The 22569-nt window shown below is 40.2% G+C and overlaps 1 protein-coding gene across 3 annotated transcripts in view; it reads left to right on the top strand.

Moving 5' to 3' along the window:
• Window positions 1-22569, top strand: part of FBLN1 (fibulin 1) — a 77941-nt gene that overhangs the window by 35605 nt on the left and 19767 nt on the right. For 2 of the 3 annotated variants that reach the window (XM_010410209.4, XM_010410210.4), the window contains exons 8-15: window positions 2123-2260; window positions 3713-3856; window positions 4653-4781; window positions 5278-5403; window positions 6261-6380; window positions 7224-7355; window positions 7900-8023; window positions 20863-21005. In XM_010410209.4, the coding sequence (XP_010408511.2) occupies window positions 2123-2260; window positions 3713-3856; window positions 4653-4781; window positions 5278-5403; window positions 6261-6380; window positions 7224-7355; window positions 7900-8023; window positions 20863-21005 (1056 nt within the window). Of the gene's footprint in view, window positions 1-2122; window positions 2261-3712; window positions 3857-4652; window positions 4782-5277; window positions 5404-6260; window positions 6381-7223; window positions 7356-7899; window positions 8024-16077; window positions 16523-20862; window positions 21006-22569 lie in introns of those variants that run through there. The other variant, XM_010410211.4, reaches the window with a different exon arrangement.

Below are 22569 nucleotides of genomic sequence, written 5' to 3'. Positions count from 1 at the left end.
GCTTAAGTTCAAAACTAAGCACATCATTATGTCGTGCTTCTTTGCTTTTGGTAAATACTCGTGTAACTGAGACACGTGCACTTCAAGAACAGTAGTTCTTCCACCTGTGACCTTGCAGATAACCAGGCAGCTGGGGGCTGCTGCAAAGACTTCCAGGAGAGATATTTTACACTGGCAGTTTTTGTTGCATGTTAGAAGCTGGTTTGGGGACTAAAACAGGTGATTATGAAGGTCCAGCACTCACACTATACACAACTTCCTGGAGATTATTTCTGGCTAGCTCCAGTCTGTTCTGAGGAATTCATTGCTCATTAATGAGTGGAGTGCCTGAGTCCTGCTCTTGGAGGTTTAGATGTGCCTGAATAAATCAAGGTTGCACATTCTGAAGTGTGAAACAAAGTGTGGCAAGTGGAGCCAGCAGGTGATTCAGTTTGAAAATGTGCAGGTAGATGCATCTTTAGAAAAAGAAAGTAAGCTTTTATCCTTAGGAGGTTTAATTTGTTACAAAGGGATTAATTTCTTAATCACAGCATTCCTAGGGATTTAAAAATGTAAAGAGGCTAAAAGCACTGTTCTTGACTAGCTGTGTTTGAACACAAGGGCAACAGTCTTTCTTACTAAAAAAATTACTTATTTCAAGTTGCATCTAGCTTAAAGAATGCTGTTATGTGCATCCATAACTTCACCTGACATGCTGCCTTTACAGAGATATAAATTATCAGCAAACTCCAGTTGATGTGGAATTGGTTTTCACTATGAGAAAGTCTATTTTCCCCAAGCTTGGAATGGTTTATAAATAAACTAATTTCATCCCACTAAGTAAATTAACTCAACCAAAATTTTAGGCAAGGTTTTACTGTAGGAACTGATCAGTGATGAATAATAAATAGATTGGATAAATAGACTGATTAATGACATCCAATGCAAAACTTGCAGAACATCAGGCAATGTTTTTGAAAGTATCATGGTGTAACTGTGATCCCTTTGAAATAACACTTCTGTTGGTTTGAATGATATCAGATTTAGGCCAACAAATAGCTGACTGGCAAGTATTAACACCTTTCTCTGTTGAAAAAAAAGGAGTACAGTTAGTAAATTACGCATGCCACTAATTTTAGAAAGTTCTTACCTGGGTAAGATATGTTAATAATGTTAATTATTAATATTATGTTAATAGTGATAAAAATAGAAGATTCGTAATCTTCATGTATGGTTTTTAAATGCCAAGTAACATGACTGAGTTGTGCTACATGTAGAACCCTGCTAAACCCAGTTCAGTATTAACCCAACTAAAACTTCAAATGGTCTCCACAGTCAGTTTTTAAGTCCCACAGAGCTCTAGGGCTACTGTTGTATCAACTGCATCAATGAGAAAGCTGAGGTATTCTATTGCTAGAGAGTTTCTGTATTTTGATAACTTTAGGAGATTTCATCCCAGTGCCAGGCAGCAAATATTAAATTTTAGTTGCTTTTATGTGGACAGGACTGCATTCGTGTGTGAAGCCTCATTTGCTGTTGTCTCCTTTATCTGCTTTACCTGAACAATAATTTATTCACAAATATTTATTGTCTATTCTGAACTGGAGTAGAATATTAAAGTAATCAGAAGTCATATTTATGTGCATTTTAAAGCATGATAATTCAGGGATATTGCAAGCCTTTATGGATGGGAATCAAGGCCAATTAATTCATTTATGAAAGAAATTAACAATACCTGCATTGGATCTAAAGTTAAAATTAAAATTGCACTTGGATAATTAAATCTTCCTGACTTCAAAGCTAAGCACACTGCTGAATCAAGGCTTGAGCAGTGCTGAATGTGATGCTTTAGATACTCTGTAATGGTTTTGAATCATTTAATAGTGAAAATTAAACTTGTAAAGCATAATACACACAGACACACCCCTATATATAATATTAATAATGAAATAGTAAAAAAATCTTAACCTACCTGGTTTTACCGAGATCTTTTTTGAAGTAGTAAGTCAGACTGATCCTGGATCACAGAATTCCAGGAAGGTATGCTGAGGATTAACAATGATTTAACCTATGTCTTATGTTTTAAATGTCATGAAAAAAATTGTTGAATTCCTGCTAACAATTTTTTTTTGTGATGTACCAGATATTGACGAATGTGAGACTGGTACTCATAACTGCCCCCCCGATTTTATCTGTCAGAATACTCCAGGATCTTTCCGTTGCCGACCCAAGCTACAGTGCATGAGTGGGTTTATACAAGATGCACTAGGCAACTGTATTGGTAAGGCATGTTCTTATCTTGGGGAATACTCAAGTGTTGCCTGGGAGATAAATGGTAGTTTCACTGGTTGGGTTCTGAGTTGCTCAAGCCGTTCTTCATCTGTGTATGGATTGCTCTTTCCTTGGTCCCATGGGTAAGAGTGACAGAGGAAAGCCATTTAAATAAAAGACTTAAGTACTCAATAGCCATTTTTAATGAGATTAGGTTACCTAAGGTGCTTAGCTGCTTAAGTCTTTGGGTGTTTTATCTGAAACAAAATTTGTAAAATAATAATGATAAATTTTACCTAACTCTATCCAAAAGGTTTTAGCCAAAGCTTTGTGTAGAAAGGTGTAATTATGGCCTCCTCTGCAACACGCTTTCATATTAGTCTGCTTGGTTTTACAGGCATGTAGGTCTTTCCAGACCTGTCCCACGTTACAGGCCATCAAGAATCTTACTGTGTATGGGGCAGTTATAACAGACCGTGAAGAAGAGTTTTACTTTAAAGACTGATGACAATCTTGTCAGGCCAATGCTTTGTTTCCCCCAAACCAGAATTATAACCTTCATATAAGTACATTAGAATTACTGGTTTCCAGCAGACTCTATATGGATTTGTCTAATGTGACCCACAAATCTATCAGTTATTCCCTTGAGTGTTATTTTCAAGTCTCAACTCCACTTTTAATCCTTCCATTGGCATAGGAAGTGTTGGACTTGTGGAACTGGCCGAACAGCAGCAGCTGCCAAGTTGCACTCATTATCAGCCCCTTTTTCTCCTGATCATATCATACCCTGTAGTGCTGAAATCTGACACTGGAAACAGACTGAAAACAAAATTGCAGCCTTTAAAATGAGGGGGGGCAGTGCCTGCGCACAGCAAGCCCTTTGAAGACACATGTCTGCCATAGGTAGCACCAGGTCCATGGCAGCTTGTGGTTAGCTTTCCATCCTGGACATCAGTAAAGCCACATCAATTTGCAGCAGCAATAGTTATGGCCCGTAAAATGCGTTTGCTCAAAATATTTACCAAAGCAATTTCACAGCCTATTTTACACATTGGCAATCAAATGCTTTCCTATGTGGAGTTGAGGGGATTTTGTTGTTGGATTTGTGACTGATCATCATATACAAGCTAAGACCTAAATCAGAACCAACAGACTGAAGCAGAACTGGTTGAGATGGTGAACTGAATTGTTGATTAGCTCTTTGTGTGTTCAGGGGAGACTTTTAAAGGCTTTGAAACAAATACCAGTTCTATACCAAATTTCCACAGCTTTTCAGTGGGATCTATGGCTTTTATACCTCCGCAGTCTTCACACTGGAAGCATTTTATCAGAGAAGCTAAATGTCATGAATAGTTGTACTCTCCCACGGGCAGAACTTTTCTCTGAAGGGTTACATAATGAGAGCATCTTACCTTAAACCTCTTGAGACTGGAAACAGTTACACTGATTTCTGCTATTGTAGATATCAATGAGTGCCTGAGTACCAACATGCCGTGCCCAGCTGGACAGATCTGTATTAACACTGATGGCTCCTTTACCTGCCAGCGAATCTCACCCAGCTGTGGCCGAGGTTACCATCTCAATGAAGATGGAACAAGATGCGTAGGTGAGTGACAGTTGGGAAGAAAAAGCAGTTTTAAGAAAATAACTCACATACATAATTAATGTTTACCAGTTTCTTGCACTTTGCCTAGGTTTTTCTCATTCCCACAGTCAATTCTTGATCCTGTTCTTTCCCTCATGGCAGTCCCAGCAAGTGAAGAATGACAAGCATCCACCCTCTGTCCTTCATATAACTCATGAAACCCTATATTTTGAGGAGTAATGATTATCAGCTGCCATAAATGGCATTGGCTGTGATTGTGTCAAAGGAATAATGCTGTCCCAAATCTCCTTAGTACAGAGAGATGACACAAGGTCAACTTAATGCCCCACAGAAGCCATTCAAGTAACACTGAAAGACATAGATGCCTTTGGGTGGCTTTTAACTGAGGTGCTTTTGCAAAGAGAGGCATTTTTGTATGTGTTTTCAATATCTGTGACTTACCAAAGCATTTCTGATGACTCTGGATCTCAGACATCTTATACTAGATGTAGATCTGATCCACAAATAATGCATAATGAAGCAATTTTGCACCTGAATTCCTCCAGAGATTGCCTGATTACTTCATTGCTTTCCTCCCAAGTCCATCAACATTAAGGACACCTTAGAGCTAACCTGCTTTGGTATAACTAGTTTGGATTTGTGACTCTGATCTTGTAAAAGCTGAGAGCATGGTAACGTCTCGTTTTCTGTTTCAAAACAGTTTATAACCACCAGGGGAAAAAGAAATATGCTAACATGTTGCTCTTCTCTCAATTTGCATAGTCAGAAGTGTACTTAAAATCACTTTTTATTTTAGATGTGGATGAGTGCTCATCCCCTAACCAGCCCTGTGGAGAAGGACACATTTGTATCAATGCCCCAGGCAATTACCGCTGTGAGTGCAAAGCTGGCTATAATTTCGATGTCATCAGTAGGACGTGTATTGGTAAGTTGGACCTATCAACCTAAATATGTGCCGCCATGGCACTTACAAAATGATCCCGTGTAAAGAACGTTACTGCTCTCTGCATACCCTCTGTCATCAGAATGAAAAATTGACTGCTGTATTATTTGGATGAATCTAAAATCATATTAAAGAACTGCTGATACTTCAAAGGAAGCTGTATTAGTATTGTCAGTGTGTTATCTGCTATCCTGTTAAAAGGTAAGGTTGTGAGAGTGTAATTGTTTTCTGTGATATTTTTATAAGCACCTACAGCAAAAGATTCCTTTGGAAGATCAAAGCAACTTTCTTCTGTGTAGATCTAATCCAACTGTACTCTGGAGTGCTTCTAAATGAGCATTTTGAGGACTTCTTCTCTCTCTAGTACGAAATTTAAATCTGGAAAATAACAATCAAACTTTTATAACCCCATTCTTGTCCAGACTGGTACCACAGTTAGCCAGCCAATCCACAGACGTCTCTGTGTTTGTCATTGCAGATATCAATGAATGCAGACGCTACCCAGGCCGTCTATGTGCTCACAAGTGTGAGAATACTCCTGGTTCCTACTACTGCACTTGTACCATGGGATTCAAACTTTCAGCTGATGGTAGATCATGTGAAGGTACAGCTCTCAGTGCTTTGGTTACAGAATGTGAGAAACTCATGAATGTGAGAGCTCATTGCTCTTTGAGCTGTTTTTTATTCTAGGTTGCAAGACTGCACTGGAATGTCATGAGAAATCATCACAGTGTAGTCTCTTTGATTACATGAATGCTGCTGTGCTTAGCTGAGGCCGCTATAGCCCACAGCTTGAATATATTGCCCTTAGACTGGGTCATTTGACAGGGCAAGGGGACACAGCCTCAAGCTACACCAGGGAAGGTTCAGGTTGGACATCAGGAGGAATTTCTTCACTGAAAGGGTGGTCAGGCATTGGAAGGGGCTGCCCAGGGAGGTGGTGGAGTCCCCATCCCTGGAGGTGTCCAAGGAACGCCTGGACAATGGCACTCAGTGCTCTGGTCTGGGTGACAAGGTGGGGCTTGGTCACAGGTTGGACTCAATGGTCTTGGAGGTATTTTCCAACACGAATGGTTCTGTGATTCTGTGATGCAGAGGTGTATGGGTCTACATTTCCTGCACTTTGAAGGGTCATTCAACTCAATCAGATTCAAAACCTTCAAAACCAACTTTGCGGATATCCAAACACAAAAATGTATGTGTTGGCCTAAAAATTCCCTCCCAGTCTCACACCTTGAAGTACAGTAGGAAATTCTAGCACAGTGCAAATTAACCTATACTGCCAGACCCTGTTAAGAGTAACACTCTCAGAGCCCCCTGTTTCCAGGTTACTCAGTGATATGTGTGCCATCCTTTTTTAATTTAAAAAAATTACATTCCAAAGTTTTGTCATATGACAGTATTAGGAGTGATGAATATAGCAAGAAATTTGGGGTTCAGGTGTATAACTTTGCATTTCAGATTTGAATGAGTGTGAGAGCAACCCCTGTAGTCAAGAGTGTGCCAATGTGTATGGCTCTTACCAGTGCTATTGCCGCCGCGGATTCCAGCTCAGTGACATCGATGGCATTTCATGTGAAGGTGAGCTCTGTAGTGTTGCAGAGAGAGTGGGTGGGCATTTCTTATTGTCACTGCAACAAACATGAGCAATTCCATGTAATTTTTTCGTTTTAACATTTGAGTCTCTTTGGTATTTTCTTGTGAAACTCTATTTAATGAAGGTCTCCCACCCATATCTTTTTCTAGAAGTATCTCTCTGCATGCATGGTGTCAGTTTTGCTGTTTACACTGAATTGTAGCTTGGCACACTTTCATTACTTGACAGAAATTTGTTTTTTCACTGAGGAATTACCAGAATTTCTAGTCTTCAGCGAGTGGAGATTTGAGCATATTTATATGCTACATATATAATATATGATATTACTAGGTAGTATTTAATGCATCCTCTTTTGTGGCTGGTTCTGAACTAATGTGTTCTCAAATACCAGGAGGATGTGGGTGTGACCTTGTGGACAAGATCCTGAATTTGGACTTAGGTCTCCAGGACTTACTAGACAGTGAGGCCTTGGGCAGAACACCTAATTTTGATTTCCTTTTTGTCAAAACAAGGTTAAAACTATTCATCTCCCTCCCTTTTATAAAGCAGTAAAACACATGTCACTGTAAAGTACTTGCTCTTGTCCATTACATTGTCTCTTGGGCTCTCATGTATCTTTTCATTTTCTTCAGAGTTCCATTTACTCCTGAAAATCTTTGCTATTTAGATGTCGTTGGCTAAAGCCACACCTATCTGATGATCTTCTTCATTGCCCAGAAATTAGAATCATCAAATTGTGTTTGAAGCTCATAGCAGGAGCACAGTACATGTGCACTGGGTTGAATGTCATGAACACATAGTAAATTCGTGGTGTTTTTTTCTTGCAGATATTGATGAATGTGCTTTGCCTACTGGAGGACATATCTGTTCCTTTCGATGTATTAATATTCCTGGGAGCTTTCAATGTACTTGTCCCTCCACTGGGTACAGGCTGGCACCTAATGCACGCAATTGCCAAGGTGAGTTCAGTAACTGCAGGGAGACCTCACTTGTTTGTGGACTTCTGACAAGTTCTAGCAGTTTTTGTATTTAAAAAACGCCTTTCCTACGACATTATAGGTAAAGCAGTAGACCTCAGCCAGATATCTGAAGAAACCAGTCTTTTATAATAAATATACAGGAAATTTCCATTATAAAGTAATTCAGTAGAGAATACTTTTAAAAACATTATCAAATATAAAAAATTCTTATGATGAAAATTCCAATGGTGAAATGCTATGAGTTAGTTTAGCCATTAAAAGGAAATATCCTACTGTAAACATGCCAGTAAATATTGAGGTCATGTCCACTTAGTGGCACTGCTGCTCTTCCTTTTCTTCTTCTTGCCAGTTGGTTGGGTTAAGGTTCTTCTTTTTTGTTCTTCTGCCCTGCCCTTGCAATCCTGTAGTAATGTTTAATTGCACCCCATGTTCTGTAGTATCTAATAGGATACTGTCATTGTCTGGCACCTGCAAGTAGAGGAAAAGCATGTGTTTAATCCACTCCCCTGTTTCCATTTGGCAGATATCGATGAGTGTGTTGCAGAAAGCCACAACTGCTCTTTCAATGAGACCTGCTTTAACATCCAGGGTGGCTTTCGCTGCCTGTCTTTGGAATGTCCGGAGAATTACCGCAAGTCAGGAGATACGTAAGTACCTTCTTTTTCAAGGTCAAGCAGTTTTTTGGTGACAGGATCTCCTTATGTCATGCCACTGCTGACTGAACACAGAGCAGTTTCTAGCAAATGTATTCTGTTGGCAGGCCTACCCTATGTTTTTCACACACAGATCTGGTGTCTTTCTCATGCTCCTCTTTCTAAGAAAAAAATGCTCCCTTAAAAAGTGCCATGTGTGAGTGGTTTGCACCATAATGTTCCCCAGAGCCATGAGCAGATACTCTCTGTCTGGCTTCCTTGCAGGCAGCCTGATAGGAGGGCTACATTCAGCTTTGAAATCCCTGGCTTTTATTTCAGAATCACACATAGTCTTTCCTTACTTTCACACTTCAGCCAAAGGGTTCTTTTTAGCTCCCTCTCTGAATTCTCATCTGTGCTGTTGCAAAGCATTGCAAGAATGTCTTATATTTAGTACCATATAATTGAATCATAGAATATTAAGGGGTTATAATGGACCTTAAAAATCATCTAGTCCCAACCCTCTCTGCCATGTGCAGGAACATGTCCCACTAGACCAGCTTGCTCAAGGCGATATCCAACCTGGCCTTGAGCACTGCCAGGCTGGGGCATCCACCTCCCTGGACAACCTGTTCCAGTGTCCTCACCACCCTCACAGTAAAAAATTTCTACAAATTATCTTATGTAAATCTCCCCTCTTTCAATTTGTACCCAATTTTCACCTGTATTAGAAAACCTGGGAGCCCTAGCAGGGGTGATATGTTAGCTGCAGCTCATAATTGTGTCACTAACCTAGCTCAGAGACAGTATGCATTCTGGTGTAGAAAATAGGGGACAGCTCTGGGAGGAGGGGCAACTGGCAGCTCTTTTATACCCATCAAATGGTGTCAGCAGAGTGGAGAAGTTGCAAATTCTCAGTTGGGTAGCTGAGTTTATGGCTAATGAAGGTGATGCTTTGCCTCCTGCCTGTGGCTTTCTGGCCACCCTGTACTCCAGCAATTCTTCCAAAGGCTGCTTCATGGTCCCCTCATGTGCCCTGTACTCAGGTAAATGTGTTCCACCAGCCAGGGAGGAAAGCTGACAAATCACATTTGATATCAGCCCACTCTTGCTTTTCCCAGTCAGCGTTGGTATGGCCACCATCTGTTAGACAGAACTGAGTACTCTGTGCCTCCTCTGTAGAATGAAGCTAATGCTGATCTCCATCTCAGGGATTTTGTGGGGATTAGTTATTTTGCATTTAAGCCTTAGTCTTTGAAATGCCGTATAAGTGGCACAGCAGATGTATTTGATCAGAATGCTGGAGAGGAAGTTCATGGTGTAAACCCAGCTATTTATAAAATATGCTTGTGTTCTGGGAAGGGCAATAGGAATTAAATTTTAAATTATATTTGTCACATCAATGACCAAGCAGTGCCTCATGATGGAGATGTTCTCTTTATTTGTAATACTGCGGGTTCATTTGTTTTCTAATTTTAAAAAATGTGTAATGTGCAATGGGCCACTAGGCAGAATCAGCAGATTTCTACTTTTATGGACATTCCTGCGTTGCAGAGTTCAATTTATAAAATACACATCGTACACACATTCCATTTGTTCTTCTTTCTTATCTGTATTTGACTTTAATGGCTATTTGAGCTATATGGGATCTTTTGGGAAAGCAGTAGAATGTTTGAATTGTTTTTCTGTGTCTGGGTTGTTGGGCTCTGTAATGGCTGTCTCAGCCTAAGTCAGACCTACTCATAGGGCGAGATCCTTCTGATGTGCTTGGGCTATAATTAGGCTATGAGTCAGACACAAATCCTGCAGCTGCTCAGTGAAATGCTAATTATTTAAATTCCTTGAGTTATTATCTCATTGGATATATTAGGTTTTCTCCTCTTAACAGCTACAGATAGTTACTAAATGTATTGTTGAAAACATGTTTGCATAAAGCAAAGAGAATGTGAGTTCATTATTACCATTGACAAATGTGGGTTCCAGAGGCTCTCTCATACTTAGCCAGGATATGAATGTTGTACCAAAGTGCCGGAATCAGGATTTATGGGTGGGATTACCTGGCACTCACTGGGGAGCAATTTCATAAGACAGCTCTTTAGCACCCTTTTTATATCCAAACTACTTTGCATCTTCTTGACTGATTTAGTTTTGCATATATACCCCAGCAGGGCTGATAGCCAGCATATCTTTGTTACATTCTGTGTGATAAGGACCTTAAATTGCTTTTTCACGCAGGCTCTAAAATCAAAGTAGTTGGCTTCTTATAACATCACATCTAGTACAGATACCATTTTTTCTCTCCTTTTTATTCAAAACACATTCCAGTTTTACCAACTTGGCACATAGTAAGAAAAACAATGTATTTTTCCATTCCCCTCAAGTTGCCACCTCAGGAATTTTTTTTACCCTGTTCCCCATTGTTTTCTTTGGAATAGCTATGATTTAATAAGCCTTAGTCCTGTAAATCCAAGTTTCTTTATTCTTATTTTTCCTTAAAATCCTTATGTACAGGCAACAGCACACAGTGATCCAGAAGCTTCTTTACCCAATACCTTTAAAGCAGAGGTTTTTGCGTGGTGGCTGTTGCAGTGGTGATTGCCATCGGGTAAATTAATTGCAGTATCGTCCCAGGCTATGGGCTGAAACCTCAGGATGCTGTTTAGATATTCTAAGCTCCAAGAGGAAACAGTCTGTGTTATCTTCCCCAAAGACAGCAAAATGCCTGGCCTGATCTTAATGGTAACAATTTTATTGAAGGCCTTATCTTTTACTTAAATTCTGCTTTTTGTTTTTCATTGATCAGTCTATAGGCTTGGTATTTTTCCCAGGGTAGATAAGATCTACTGCTTCTCATAATAGAACTTAACTTGCTACACTGCCTTGCCAAACAGTTTTTGTTTTCAAATTGCATAACAATTAACTTCTCTTTATACGGCATTGAAGTCTTAACATTTGTAATATTTAACCCAAGAAAAATAGAAGAAAAGATAAAGAAGCATTTGTAGCAACATGTCAGACATGTGTCCTGCATTGAGCCAAATGGGGAAGTATTTCTGTTTTCTAGACATGTCTCCATATTATTAAGGTTGCCTGGTGCTTATCATTATTAGGACGTGTTTTTAACTCCTTAAAATTTGCCAAATTGTCATCAATGGCTGAAATTTTACATGCCAGGTATCTGACTCAGGCTCAAGTTTTGGCAAATTTCAGCCAAAGAACAAGTGTAGAGAAGAGCACACTGGTTTGTGTGTCTTAAAGACATTTTTGTGATTTTTTTTTTTAAATTTATTTTAATAGTTTGCTGTCATGTTATGGAGCAGAGATCTGAAATTTGTTAGGAAATTGCTTTTGCACTTTTTTGTCATCCTTACCAAAATCCTCTGAAACTTTTGAAATTACAAACTTTGTAAAATTGCATTCAGCCTTTTTTTTCCATAAGCGTTAGGAAATGAAGACCTTGATGGGTAAACTTAATCCCCTCCTGTATGCCAAACTAGACTCAGATGTACCTGGAGTATTTCTGAGAGTTCTTTAACTTTTGCTTCAAGTCCTTGAATGATAAAGATTTCATAGCAATCTGTCTTTGTGTTTGGCTATCTGCCTCACTGCAATTTAATTCTTCCTATTAGTAGAGAGGTCTTTTTCTTCCAGCAACAAAGAGTTTCCTTCTGATTTAGTGGTCCTGAGCTTCTTATTGCTCTTCACAGCAGTCTGAGACATGCAGGTCCAACTCCACAGACCGTCTGAGCCTGCTCCCACATAAAGCCACAGGAGAGGAGCCCAGTCTGTCTGTCCTGGGCCAGGTACTGCCTGCCTGGACAACCCCAACTCCGTGGATAAGTGAGCTGTTTCTAGCATGGGTGAGAGAGGAGTCAACTTGGTAAGAAGAAAATGCATACTTTGAGATAAGGAGGCTGAATGTAGGGAGGGAAGGATCTGAAGGCATGTCAAGGTGAGGAGAATGAGTCTTGGAGATGCTTCAGGGGTAGCAGGTAAAATGGGGTAAAACTAGAAAGGGGAAAACAATCACAGGGGTCAGGACCTTATGGTCAAGGGTGATTGATTCCAGGGAACTAGTGACAAGACAAGAGGACATCAGGAAAATTTCTGCACTGAAATGGTGGTCAGGCATTGGAAGGGGCTGCCCAGGGAGGTGGTGGAGTCTCCATTCCTGGAGGTGTCCAAGGAACGCCTGGACAATGGCACTCAGTGCTCTGGTCTGGGTGACAAGGTGGGGCTTGGTCACAGGTTGGACTCAATGGTCTTGGAGGTATTTTCCATCCTTAATGATCCTATGATTCTATTCCAGATTTGGATGAGGACCATCAGAGGAAGGAATAATTTGCGATGGCTGCACAAAGATCCTGAGGGAAAGGATCTGTGCTTCAGGTCTTGGGCTGTGAGGTAGAAACTGAGAGAACTAAGTGTCAGCCAGGAGAGAATGAAGCAAGAAGAGGAGGATTGGCACTGGCTGAGTAGACAGTCCTGATGCCAAATATTTGTGTGAGCAGCAAGGGTCATAGGCTAGGAAAGGGAATAAGAAAAAGAAACTAGATTAGAAAAGACGGATGAAGGAGACAAGGATAGGACATAAAGGCTCAGTGCTGAGGGCAAAGAGAAGGTAGTTCTGTCTCCTCTACATCTTGAAATGTCCTAGAGACTTCCCATCTCCAGACAGGAGGAGCATACAGTGTGCTGTTCCATCCTCTCTACTACTCTGCTGTATCCTGTTTTCTTGCCTGAAGCAGGGCTCCAGATTCTTCTCTGGTTAAGAATTGTCCATGAAGACCAACCATCAGTTGGTTTCATTCCCTTTAAGTTCTGGTCTGTTAAAGACAAAACCACCTTCCCTGCACAGCTGATCATTAGCAGCATCAGTGTTGAGATCCATGGTGTGGCAACGGCTCACTTGGACCTCATGGTGTGGTGCAACCTGCTGAAAAGAAGTGCACGCCAATGATAGCATGAGCGAGCCTTTGCAGTGGAATATATTCTAGGAGGCCTGGAAGATTGTTACAGCTCTGGAAATCTACAGCATAGAATGTATAGTGAGTGTATAGTTCACTAATAAAACTTGGTTGGTTGTTCAGCATGTTGAGCTGGTTTCCCTATAGGAAGTAAATCACAAAGCCATAAATTTTGCTAATAAAAGTTCGTTTTCCCTCAGTACATGAGGAGTTGTTGTATATCACTCAACTCCTTTAAGCACAATGTAGTGAAAACCTGACTCAGAAATTAAAGTGAGGGAAGGCCCAAAATATTTTTTCCCTGTTTTTCTATTACAAAATGTTATGTTTATTATCTACAAATGGAATCCTTTTAGTTTTTTAGTTTTCTTTTATCAGTGTTTGGCACATGAAATTCAAACTGGGAGTAATTCTTTGAAACCAATATCTCAGCCACATAAATAAACATAAAAGAACAGAGTAGTAAGTGAGCTAAAATAACTGTATTTAAATTCAGGAATAAGCAATTAGCAGCAGTATACACTTACTTTTGTAGCCCATGCACCTGATTTTGGAGGTTTGCAAAGACATATGCAACTGCCCCTGGGCTCCAGGCTGGTTTTCTCTGGTAGGACTTTCTGCCTCCTCAGCACTCCCCTCTCCTGCTGGGCCCCTTGGCTCTGTCCTATGGCTCACAGAGTGGTGGCAGGACACAGGAGCTCTACAGGCAGCTCACCTGTCCCAAGGAGCCATGGAGCTGGGCAGCACCCAGGGCTTGGGCTATTCCCTTGTTAGCAGCAGCTTGCTGCATTCCCCCTCCATGTGATTTCCTGCTGCCCACTGAATGCCTAGAGAATACACTGCGGTTGAAATGCTCTTTGCTTCTTGCCTTTGCGGCATGTGACCCCGGAATGAACTCTGGTTCTTGAAAGCAGTAATATTTGCTATCTCTCCTTTGTGGTTATTTGATGGAACAATTATTGCACATTAACTGAACCTACAGTACAGCATGCAGTGTATACCAGCAAAGCATGTGATAAAAGATGACGAATTTTGAATTATTTTAGTTCCTAGCCGCAGGCGCATCTATCTTCACAAATAACTTTCTGAATCAGCAGAACATCCTTTTTCAAGTCTTCAAAAGCTGGAAGCTTTGTTTTTTTGTTCTCTTAAAAAATTCTGGCCATAATTTAAAAATGTATTTTACTTTTATAAAACAATAAGGGAGAGCATCTTTCTGAGAGTGTAAGTGCTCATAAGCATGTACATGCTTCTAAGAAGTTGTATTTGAAGAAAACCTTTCCAACTATGGAATGAACTGTCTCAACTTGCTCCACGATTTCAGCAAAACCAAGTAGCCTCATTTCAACAACACCAAGTCATTCTCCTTAGTGGAGTTATTAGTGACATTTCAGAAGAGAATGCAGAACTCTCCATACCTGGAAATACTTCAAGAGTATCCACACCTAATTAGTCGTCCATCCTGTGAGGACTTGCATGTGATCTTTAAACACATGAATAAAATTAAGAACGCCTTTAAATCTTCAAAGAATTGCTTCAAAGAACTACTTTTTGTTTGCAGGTAGTATTAAAAGAAAACACATTAATTGAAGAATTGGGGGTACTTTTAATTAGTCTTTTTGAAAGAGCTGATTTTGCATATAATGAGAAGTTCCTGGAATTCAGATCACCATGCATTGGCAACAAAGTGGGGCTCGCTTATGAACCACAGTTCTTTTGGTAGCAGATACTCCTGATAGGAGCTCAAACTCATGTCAAAATAAAATAATGAAATGGACATTAAGATTTACTTGAGGTGGTAAGAAGCAAATCATGCTTTTGTGCTGGAGCATTTCTTGGTAAGGAAGCAAATTGTTTAGTTTCCAAACTTCAACCTATGGACCAAATACTGCTTGGAGTGGAGAGACTTTTGCACACAATTTAATTGATTTTTAGTTTTGCACGAGGCAAGTTTGGAGCTAAATGCTCAACCTGATCATAACGAAATTTTACAGTTATCATCCAGCTGAGATCATCATTGTCTACCTTTACTTCCACATACCTGCCTGAAAGGATGTTTTGATACCTCTGTGGTGACTTGGGCATATCTTTAATCGGAAATGCATACGAACTTACCCAGTTTGCAATCCTTTACACACTTCTCAAACCCACCAGGTACCATGACTTGTCAGATCTTCATTAATATGCTGGTAAACTGTAACACTCTTTAACAGCAGTGACTTGGATGTCCATAGCTGTCTACCGTATTTTTCTGGACAGAGATCACTTCTCTTAGGAACAAAACACATGACTGCTAATGTAGAGGTTTGTTTTTCCCTGCCAGCCTGTATGGGTGATCTCTTGCTAGTGCTCTGGATTTTCACTGGGACACAGTGCTAAGGGAATGAAAGAGCAGAAGGCAAATTCCTCTCTCACCAGAATCATTCCCATGACTTAGGACTATGTAAGAGGGGACTGAATGTGTAGGACACGTGCTGGAGACATCAGACCATTGGATCTTGTTTTCAGGGCTTGCCTAGATGGGTGTTAGACTGACTCAGGTTGGTTCTCCTGATAGTACAGAGGAATACTGTGCTGTATCAGCAGGAAAAGGTCTGTCTTCAGAGACCAACTCCTTGGAAATTCATGGTTTTCAGAATGCTTTACTCAGTCTAAAAATACAGCCAGACATCCCAAGTAGGACACAGACAACTCCCTAACCACTTAGAATCTCTTCCTTTACTGAACATATGTCCAACCGGCAAAAGAATAAAACTTGGAGGGGAAAAAAGTGCCAGTGTTTTCCCTAGGAGAGCTTGGCTGACGTAAATGCAAATAAACTCTCACCCCTGCTGAGGTGCCAGACTTGATCCATCTGTGCGTGCAGAGCAAGGGCAACACTTCTGACAATGGCAACGCTTCTCCCAAAGCTCCAGCTGCAGGCAAGTTCATCCTTATTAAATACATGTCCATTTGCAATATGAGTGAGGTGCCAGGCTGAAGAATGGATACAGGATGCAAGTCAGCCTATCTTTTCCCACCCCCACTGCCCTTGCTCTCCCCTCCCACTTGCTAAATGTGCACTAACCTTCCTCTTGTCTTGTGTTCTCACTTTTCTTGCAGTCGCTGTGAGCGCTTGCCTTGTAATGAAAATAAGGAGTGCCAGAGCCTGCCTCTGAGAATAACCTACTATCACCTCTCTTTTCCTACCAACATTCAAGTACCCACCGACATTTTCCGCATGGGTCCTTCTAATGCTGTCCCTGGGGATAAAATTCAGCTGTCCATCATCAGCGGGAACCAGGAGGGGTTTTTCACCACAAAAAAAGTGAACAACCACAGTGGCCTTGTGGTCATGCAGCGTCAAATCACAGAGCCCAGAGATCTTCTTCTGACAATTCAAATGCAACTTTCCCGCCATGGAACTGTCAACACATCTATTGCCAAACTTTTTATCTTTGTCTCTGCACAGCTTTGATCCCTAATTTACAGTCATCATTGGCTACTCTTTTCCTTCCAAGAGTAGCTTTCCCCCCAATTTTAATAAAGTTTTAGTTCATCTGTTGCATGCTGCACTTGCATTTTATTTGCCATCATCATTACAGTTTTCCACTTTCTCCTGTAACTGAACATCTTAATTCATGGAGATTATTCTGTGTACTCTGCATCATTATACAAAGCAGAAGTTGGTGTCTAAGAGTTCATTAGCTGAACATACTGAGGACTGAAAGCTGTAAATTCACTTCACACAGTAGGGGAGTCATCTGTACACAGTTACATATGTTTAGGTCTAAATTTTCCAGAGGAAATAGTTACCTATTTTGAGCTGTCTCAACTGAGACATCTCTAGAAAATTTCATCACTTATGGGGCAAATTTTCTGAAAATCTGTTAAAAGGGCATAACTTGGACCCTTAGGACCCCTGAGGTGCCCCAGCGCATGTCAGTATAAAAATGTGCAGCCAGATTCTCAAGCTGTCCTATTTATCGTTGCTCTGTTGTATCCCGTGAGTTAATGCTGATTTTCACCAGGGACAGATCCCAGTTCTAAGGATTGTACAAAAGCGAATCTCCTCTAAAGAACATTTATTTGAGAGATATTTAATCTTTTTTTCTGTGGAATTTTTGCTGAATGGAAAAACTAATGACAGCAGAACAGCAATCAACTTCATAACAGCATTCAGCTAATAGCAGAGAGCTCCTTTCTGTTTCACAGGCTATATCTTGAAATGTTACCATCTATAGGAACATTTGAAAAAGATACTTGATTTGTCTCATAACACTTTTGTCTCTCCAGCTTTCATATTAAAGCTGATAAATTTTGAACATTAAAGACTTTACCCACAACCACCATCAATCCAAACCATAGGTGCCCTGAAAAGTCGGTCAGAATTCCAATATCCAAATCTTTCTTCCTTTATTTGCCTTTCTTTGTTTATTTCTAGGCAGTCAAGAATAATGTAGACAATAAAACTGGAATTTCTTTGGAATTCTTTTTTTTTTTTTCTGAGCTGGAAGAGGATTTAATTACAACAATCCTCATGTTGATAAATATTAGAAGCTCAGTCCCAGAGGTATGATCCAAAAATTAATGTTCAACACCACCCTGGGCTCAGTTATCTGCTGCTCATTACACAGGCAGAACAGTCATTCTGTAGAAGAACAGGGAATATTCCATGTGAATGCATCCTATAGAAAAAATGCCTCACAATGTAAGTGCTGACAGCACAGTCAGGGTACAAGGGTAGAAACTGGGAACCTTCTAAACCAAGATCACAAGCATTAATCACCTGAGCACAAGGAATTACTCCATTAGCTGGAAGCTGCAGGCTCTCAACTCATCATCAGCCAACGCCTGGATCAGGGCATGATCGCAGCACTCTGCCAGAGAATTACATGCTCCCCAAGGCAAAGTTTATCCCAGCTGGCTGACAGGAGTTCAAGTCTCATAAGAAATGCCAGTGTTTAATAAGCCTGTTGACACATCCTTATAAAAGCTGCCAGAAGTTGCCAGTGGGGATGGAGTCCCAGGTTTAAATACTGAGAACACAAGCCCATGCTACTTGAGCTGATGGGGTTTATTACTGCTGCAGAAGATGCTTATATGTAAATGCCCTCTGGCTAACAGTTCATTATGAGGCCATAATGAAGTAGGATAAATATTCAAAAATAAACTTCATTTTTGCAAACATTAATATATTTTTTTTTTGGCAGAAAAAGAAGAGGGTTTGAGAACTTGGCCCTCTGTGTTGTAAAATGCTACCACATTAATTGTATTTAGCAAGGAATTCAAGAGCACAGAGCTCACATTCCCCTGTGTTAAATGCTTGAATGCTGCAGTGTCACTGGGACTTTCAGGAGCACATATGTAATTACATAGTGCTATTTATATTTTCCAAATGAAAATGAAATCACAGCTCCCAGTCCAAAGAACTTACTCACTGAATCTAACAGAGAATATGAAAAGGAATTGTACCAGGACCCTAGAAGAAAGAAAAAATTACACTTAGGAAATAATCAAAGCAACTCAGCTGTTTCTTTACTTTCTTCTCTTTCAATGAAAATGCCTAGCGGAAAGATCAGCTCCAAACCTGTAATTCGTGCTAGAGGCAGAAAACTTGAAGGAAAGGTTCAAGTAAAAAAATTCTCAGCACCGTGGAAGAAACTTTTGTCAGTCACAGTCCCCATTGTAGGAGAACATGAGCAAAAAGAAAAATATCAGCTAATCAGAAGATGAAATCCAAAGGTGATGTGTAAGGACAAAATTATAAAGTATTATGAGAACAGAGCATATAATTTATAGCAAATATCAGGATTTTAAATAGATGTTAGTTGTGAAAGAAGTTATTCCAGTTTGGAGATGAAGCAGTGAGAGAACAAAATGTTATCGACTGCACTTTGGATATGCTGGCATGAGGCAATTAGCAGGGGTAGCAAAAGAAAGGAGATCAGAGAGTGAGTATAATGAAAAAACAAATTCCAGTTTAGCAGTGTGGACAGAGCATGCAAAAAAAAAAAAAAAAGGTTAGTGGGATTTGTAAGAGGAGAGACAAAAGGTGCAAAGTAGAATGGACACAGACATCTTTCACACATGTGGTTATGAGCTGGATGGATCTAGAACTCAGTTTTGATGAGAACTAACACAATTCACTTGTGACCATTGAGATCCTCTGATCTGTACCAAAGTCATGTCAGAAGGCTTTATTTCACAGGTGAGAATCATGAATACAAATCTTGCTTAGGACTTCATCTTACACAAAATTATGGCTTTATTGGCTAAGAATTTCAGAAATATTTGTATTTGCCTTTTGTTCCAGCTGAAGTTGAGAGTAAAGCTCCCTTTTATTCCCAGGAAGAAGCAAAAGCAAACCATTACTGAATGCCTGAGACATTCCCACCACAATGTTTTTTGCATACAAATTCTATTATCTAAATACAGCTACAGAAATGTAGGATGTTCTATGTATTCTAACAGTACTTCATCAGTAATAGTGTCCCAAAATAAGTCATGCAAGCTACTGTTCATAAGTGAGGTGTCTAGGAAATGACAAGATTTTGTACACAGATAATGGCGGGAAGTAAAAGGTCTCTTCTGGCCTGTATCTCCTGGCCAGTGTCAAAGCATCGAGTACAGGGTGTGAATACCAGGCTCAGCTGGTGTTTATTAACTCAGCTCTGTTGCCTCCCGGTGGACTGTGCCAGTTCGCATCTGTTGAAGCATGTGTTCCTTGATGTTGATTCGTGTTTTCCCCTTATTTTAGCTTCATACAGTATCAACATGTTTCGCTTAATTTTCTTTGATGAGCAGAGGTAGAGAGCATGTAATAAGATGTTACTGATATATTGATTATTAATAAAGCCATAAACACCTGAAAAAAGATGGTTTGGACTGGAATCACACGTTTGAAAAGAGCAAGAACTGTTTGTTTTTAGAGGTACATAACAAACTAAATCTTTCCTTTTTTTGTTTCCCTTTAACTCAGTAATTTTTTCTCACTTTTAATCTTTTAATTCCCCCCCTCTGACACTGCAGTATTTTCTTTTTCCACTTAGAAATATGTAGAAATGGGCAGGTCAAAGTTGACATCATTTGTGTGGCTTAGTCACATTTTAAGTCCTAGCACAGTTCTTTCATCTCTCATGAACACAGAGCGTGCATTGTGTGAAGTTCTTGAACTGTAAGTGACTTTAAATTCACTCTAGTGGACAAGGGTGAGAAGTCATTTAACTTTTTAATAGACTTTCAAGGCTGAATGAGCAGCTGGTTGAGACGGAATATGAAATGACCCTTACCATTTCCCCAAACTCAGAATTCAACCTTTGAGGTTTTAAATAATGTGGTTAACTTTTTTCCTCCCGTTGTTTCCATTCCTCTGTTTTCTCAGTTCTCTCAGATGGAAAGGGAGGGTATGAAAAAACAGACTTTAAAAAGGCTCTTCTGGCCCTTGCTACACTGAAAATCATGAAAGTTGGCCCTTTACATATTTATGCCAGATTTTTCTAAAATGGAAACGATTCTGTCTGCTTTATATGACTGAGTAAAAAAGGCTTGTGCAAGTAAATGTGGCTCCACTGAAATTGCTGAGACCAGGCCAGCTGAGGGTATGGGTCTCATTGTTTGGTCCTGTTTGTCCTTGGAAAGGGACATTGCATGGCATCTTGGGCACTACAGTTCTCCTTGTTTTCACATGCCTGGCTTGAAAAACTGGGTTTGAGGGGGTTTTGACTGCAAGTCTGAGCCAAACCAAGTTCTTCAGGGGTCATAAAGTTCTGATGATATGCATTTGTCTAAGTTTGTGAGATGAAGAATCAACGCTTATATCAACTACAGTTTCTAGCTCCCTAGATTGCAAAACACAAAGTATTTAATATTCAGTCTATATATGAATCTCTTTTTGGTTTCTCTTAGTGTCAGACTAGAAAAGACAGATACCATCCGTTGCATTAAGTCTTGTCGACCAAATGATGTCAGCTGTCTGCTGGATCCAGTCCACACAATTTCCCACACTGTCATTTCACTGCCCACGTTCAGAGAATTTACAAGACCCGAAGGTAAGTGGTTTGTTCCTTGTTCCATTTAATAGACTACAACATATAAAACCTCCACCGGAAATCCTTGCCTAAAGCCAGACTCGCTACCGGTGCAGTAAATGTTTGCACAGCTCCAAATTATAGGGTACTATTCATTTAATTAAAACCTTGGATATCCAGGAGTTTTAATTTTATGGAGGAAAGAAAATAATTCTGATCTCTAACTCATACCGCTTCCCAGTCTAAGGAAATACTGACTCTGAATTCCCACGTACCACATTTACTCACACAATAGTCATATGCCCCATGACATTTTTTCTTCCCTTGTTTGTAGGTTTTGCTGTATAAACAAGGTACTCAATATATTTCTCTCATCTGTCTATGACCAGTTGTTTGCAACTGACAGGTGACTTGTTCCAAGAATAAAAACCTTACATGAAGACATTAATCACAAAATAAATTATATTGAGTATATGATCTGTGACTGGCTGATTTTTGACCTATGAACAAAGTGTTGTTTGTTATAGATTAAAGGAAGAGAAATTCCAAAGACAGGGCAGAAAGTTTTTAAGACAAGAATTTCAAAAAGCACCCAAGTGAGTGGCTGTCCTCTGCAGTACCTGAGAATTTGTAAGTCCCGGAGTTTCATAAGGATCACACTCACTTTCTCAGTTCACATAAAAACGAAAAACTTACAGATCGAGAGCCAGTTTTTGCTCCTTGCCATTTGTATGAATTTTCTGGCAATGCATCCATCAGTGGGATGACTGCCTGCAGCCCTGCTGCTCTCAGCACCTTACTGAGTGGCACAGACACAGAGAGAAGGGCATGGAGGTAAGAAAGGTTATTTTGTAGGGGTTTCTAAAGGCCCTAAATCCTCATTTCTGATGTACCCACAGTCTCAGACTTGCTGTTTCAGAAAGTTGTCCTAAATGAAAGCCAAAGCTGATTCTTCCCCTCTGCACCAGGCTGGAGTGGGGAAAGAGACATCCCAGTCCTTGCCCGAACAGGAACAATTTAACCACTGATGTAGAGCTCCTGTAGGTTCTGTCAGGCCTGTTTCAGGCCTTGGCTGGCCCTGCTTCACCAGGAATGGAGAAATGCCCCATGGCCACTTCTGCTCCCATACACACCCCTTCAGCTTCACCAGGTGTACTGGCAGCAGAGCTAAGGATTTGGCCCAGGATGCTTCCCAAACCTCATCAGTCCATCCTCGTGTTTTAATAAAAAGAGATGAGACCTAGTGATCTGAGATTACTACTGAAGCCCAGAAGACGTAAACTGTAATTCAGTGCATGGCCTCAGGTGAATTCTTACAGCTCCAAGCCTAGTTTCATCATCTGTAGAGTGAGGATAATAATGAGAGTAATAATACCTCCATCCCTCACAAGGGACTTGAAAATAATCTCACTTTTATTTTTAAACCTAAACACCGCCTCCAGTACTCCAAAGGACTCTTTAATTTGTAATGGCAATACTTTGTGTAACTGCCTAGGGGAATCAGAGTGGAGAGGTTTATCTGTTTGGTCCCTTTCTTAGCCCAGCCTGTGGATCCTTGATGTTGTCCTCTTTGCGTACATGCTGG

Source organism: Corvus cornix, chromosome 1A, assembly GCF_000738735.6.
Source record: "Corvus cornix cornix isolate S_Up_H32 chromosome 1A, ASM73873v5, whole genome shotgun sequence".
NCBI classification, from domain to species: Eukaryota; Metazoa; Chordata; class Aves; order Passeriformes; family Corvidae; genus Corvus; species Corvus cornix.
This window is presented reverse-complemented; position numbering and strand designations above follow the sequence as displayed.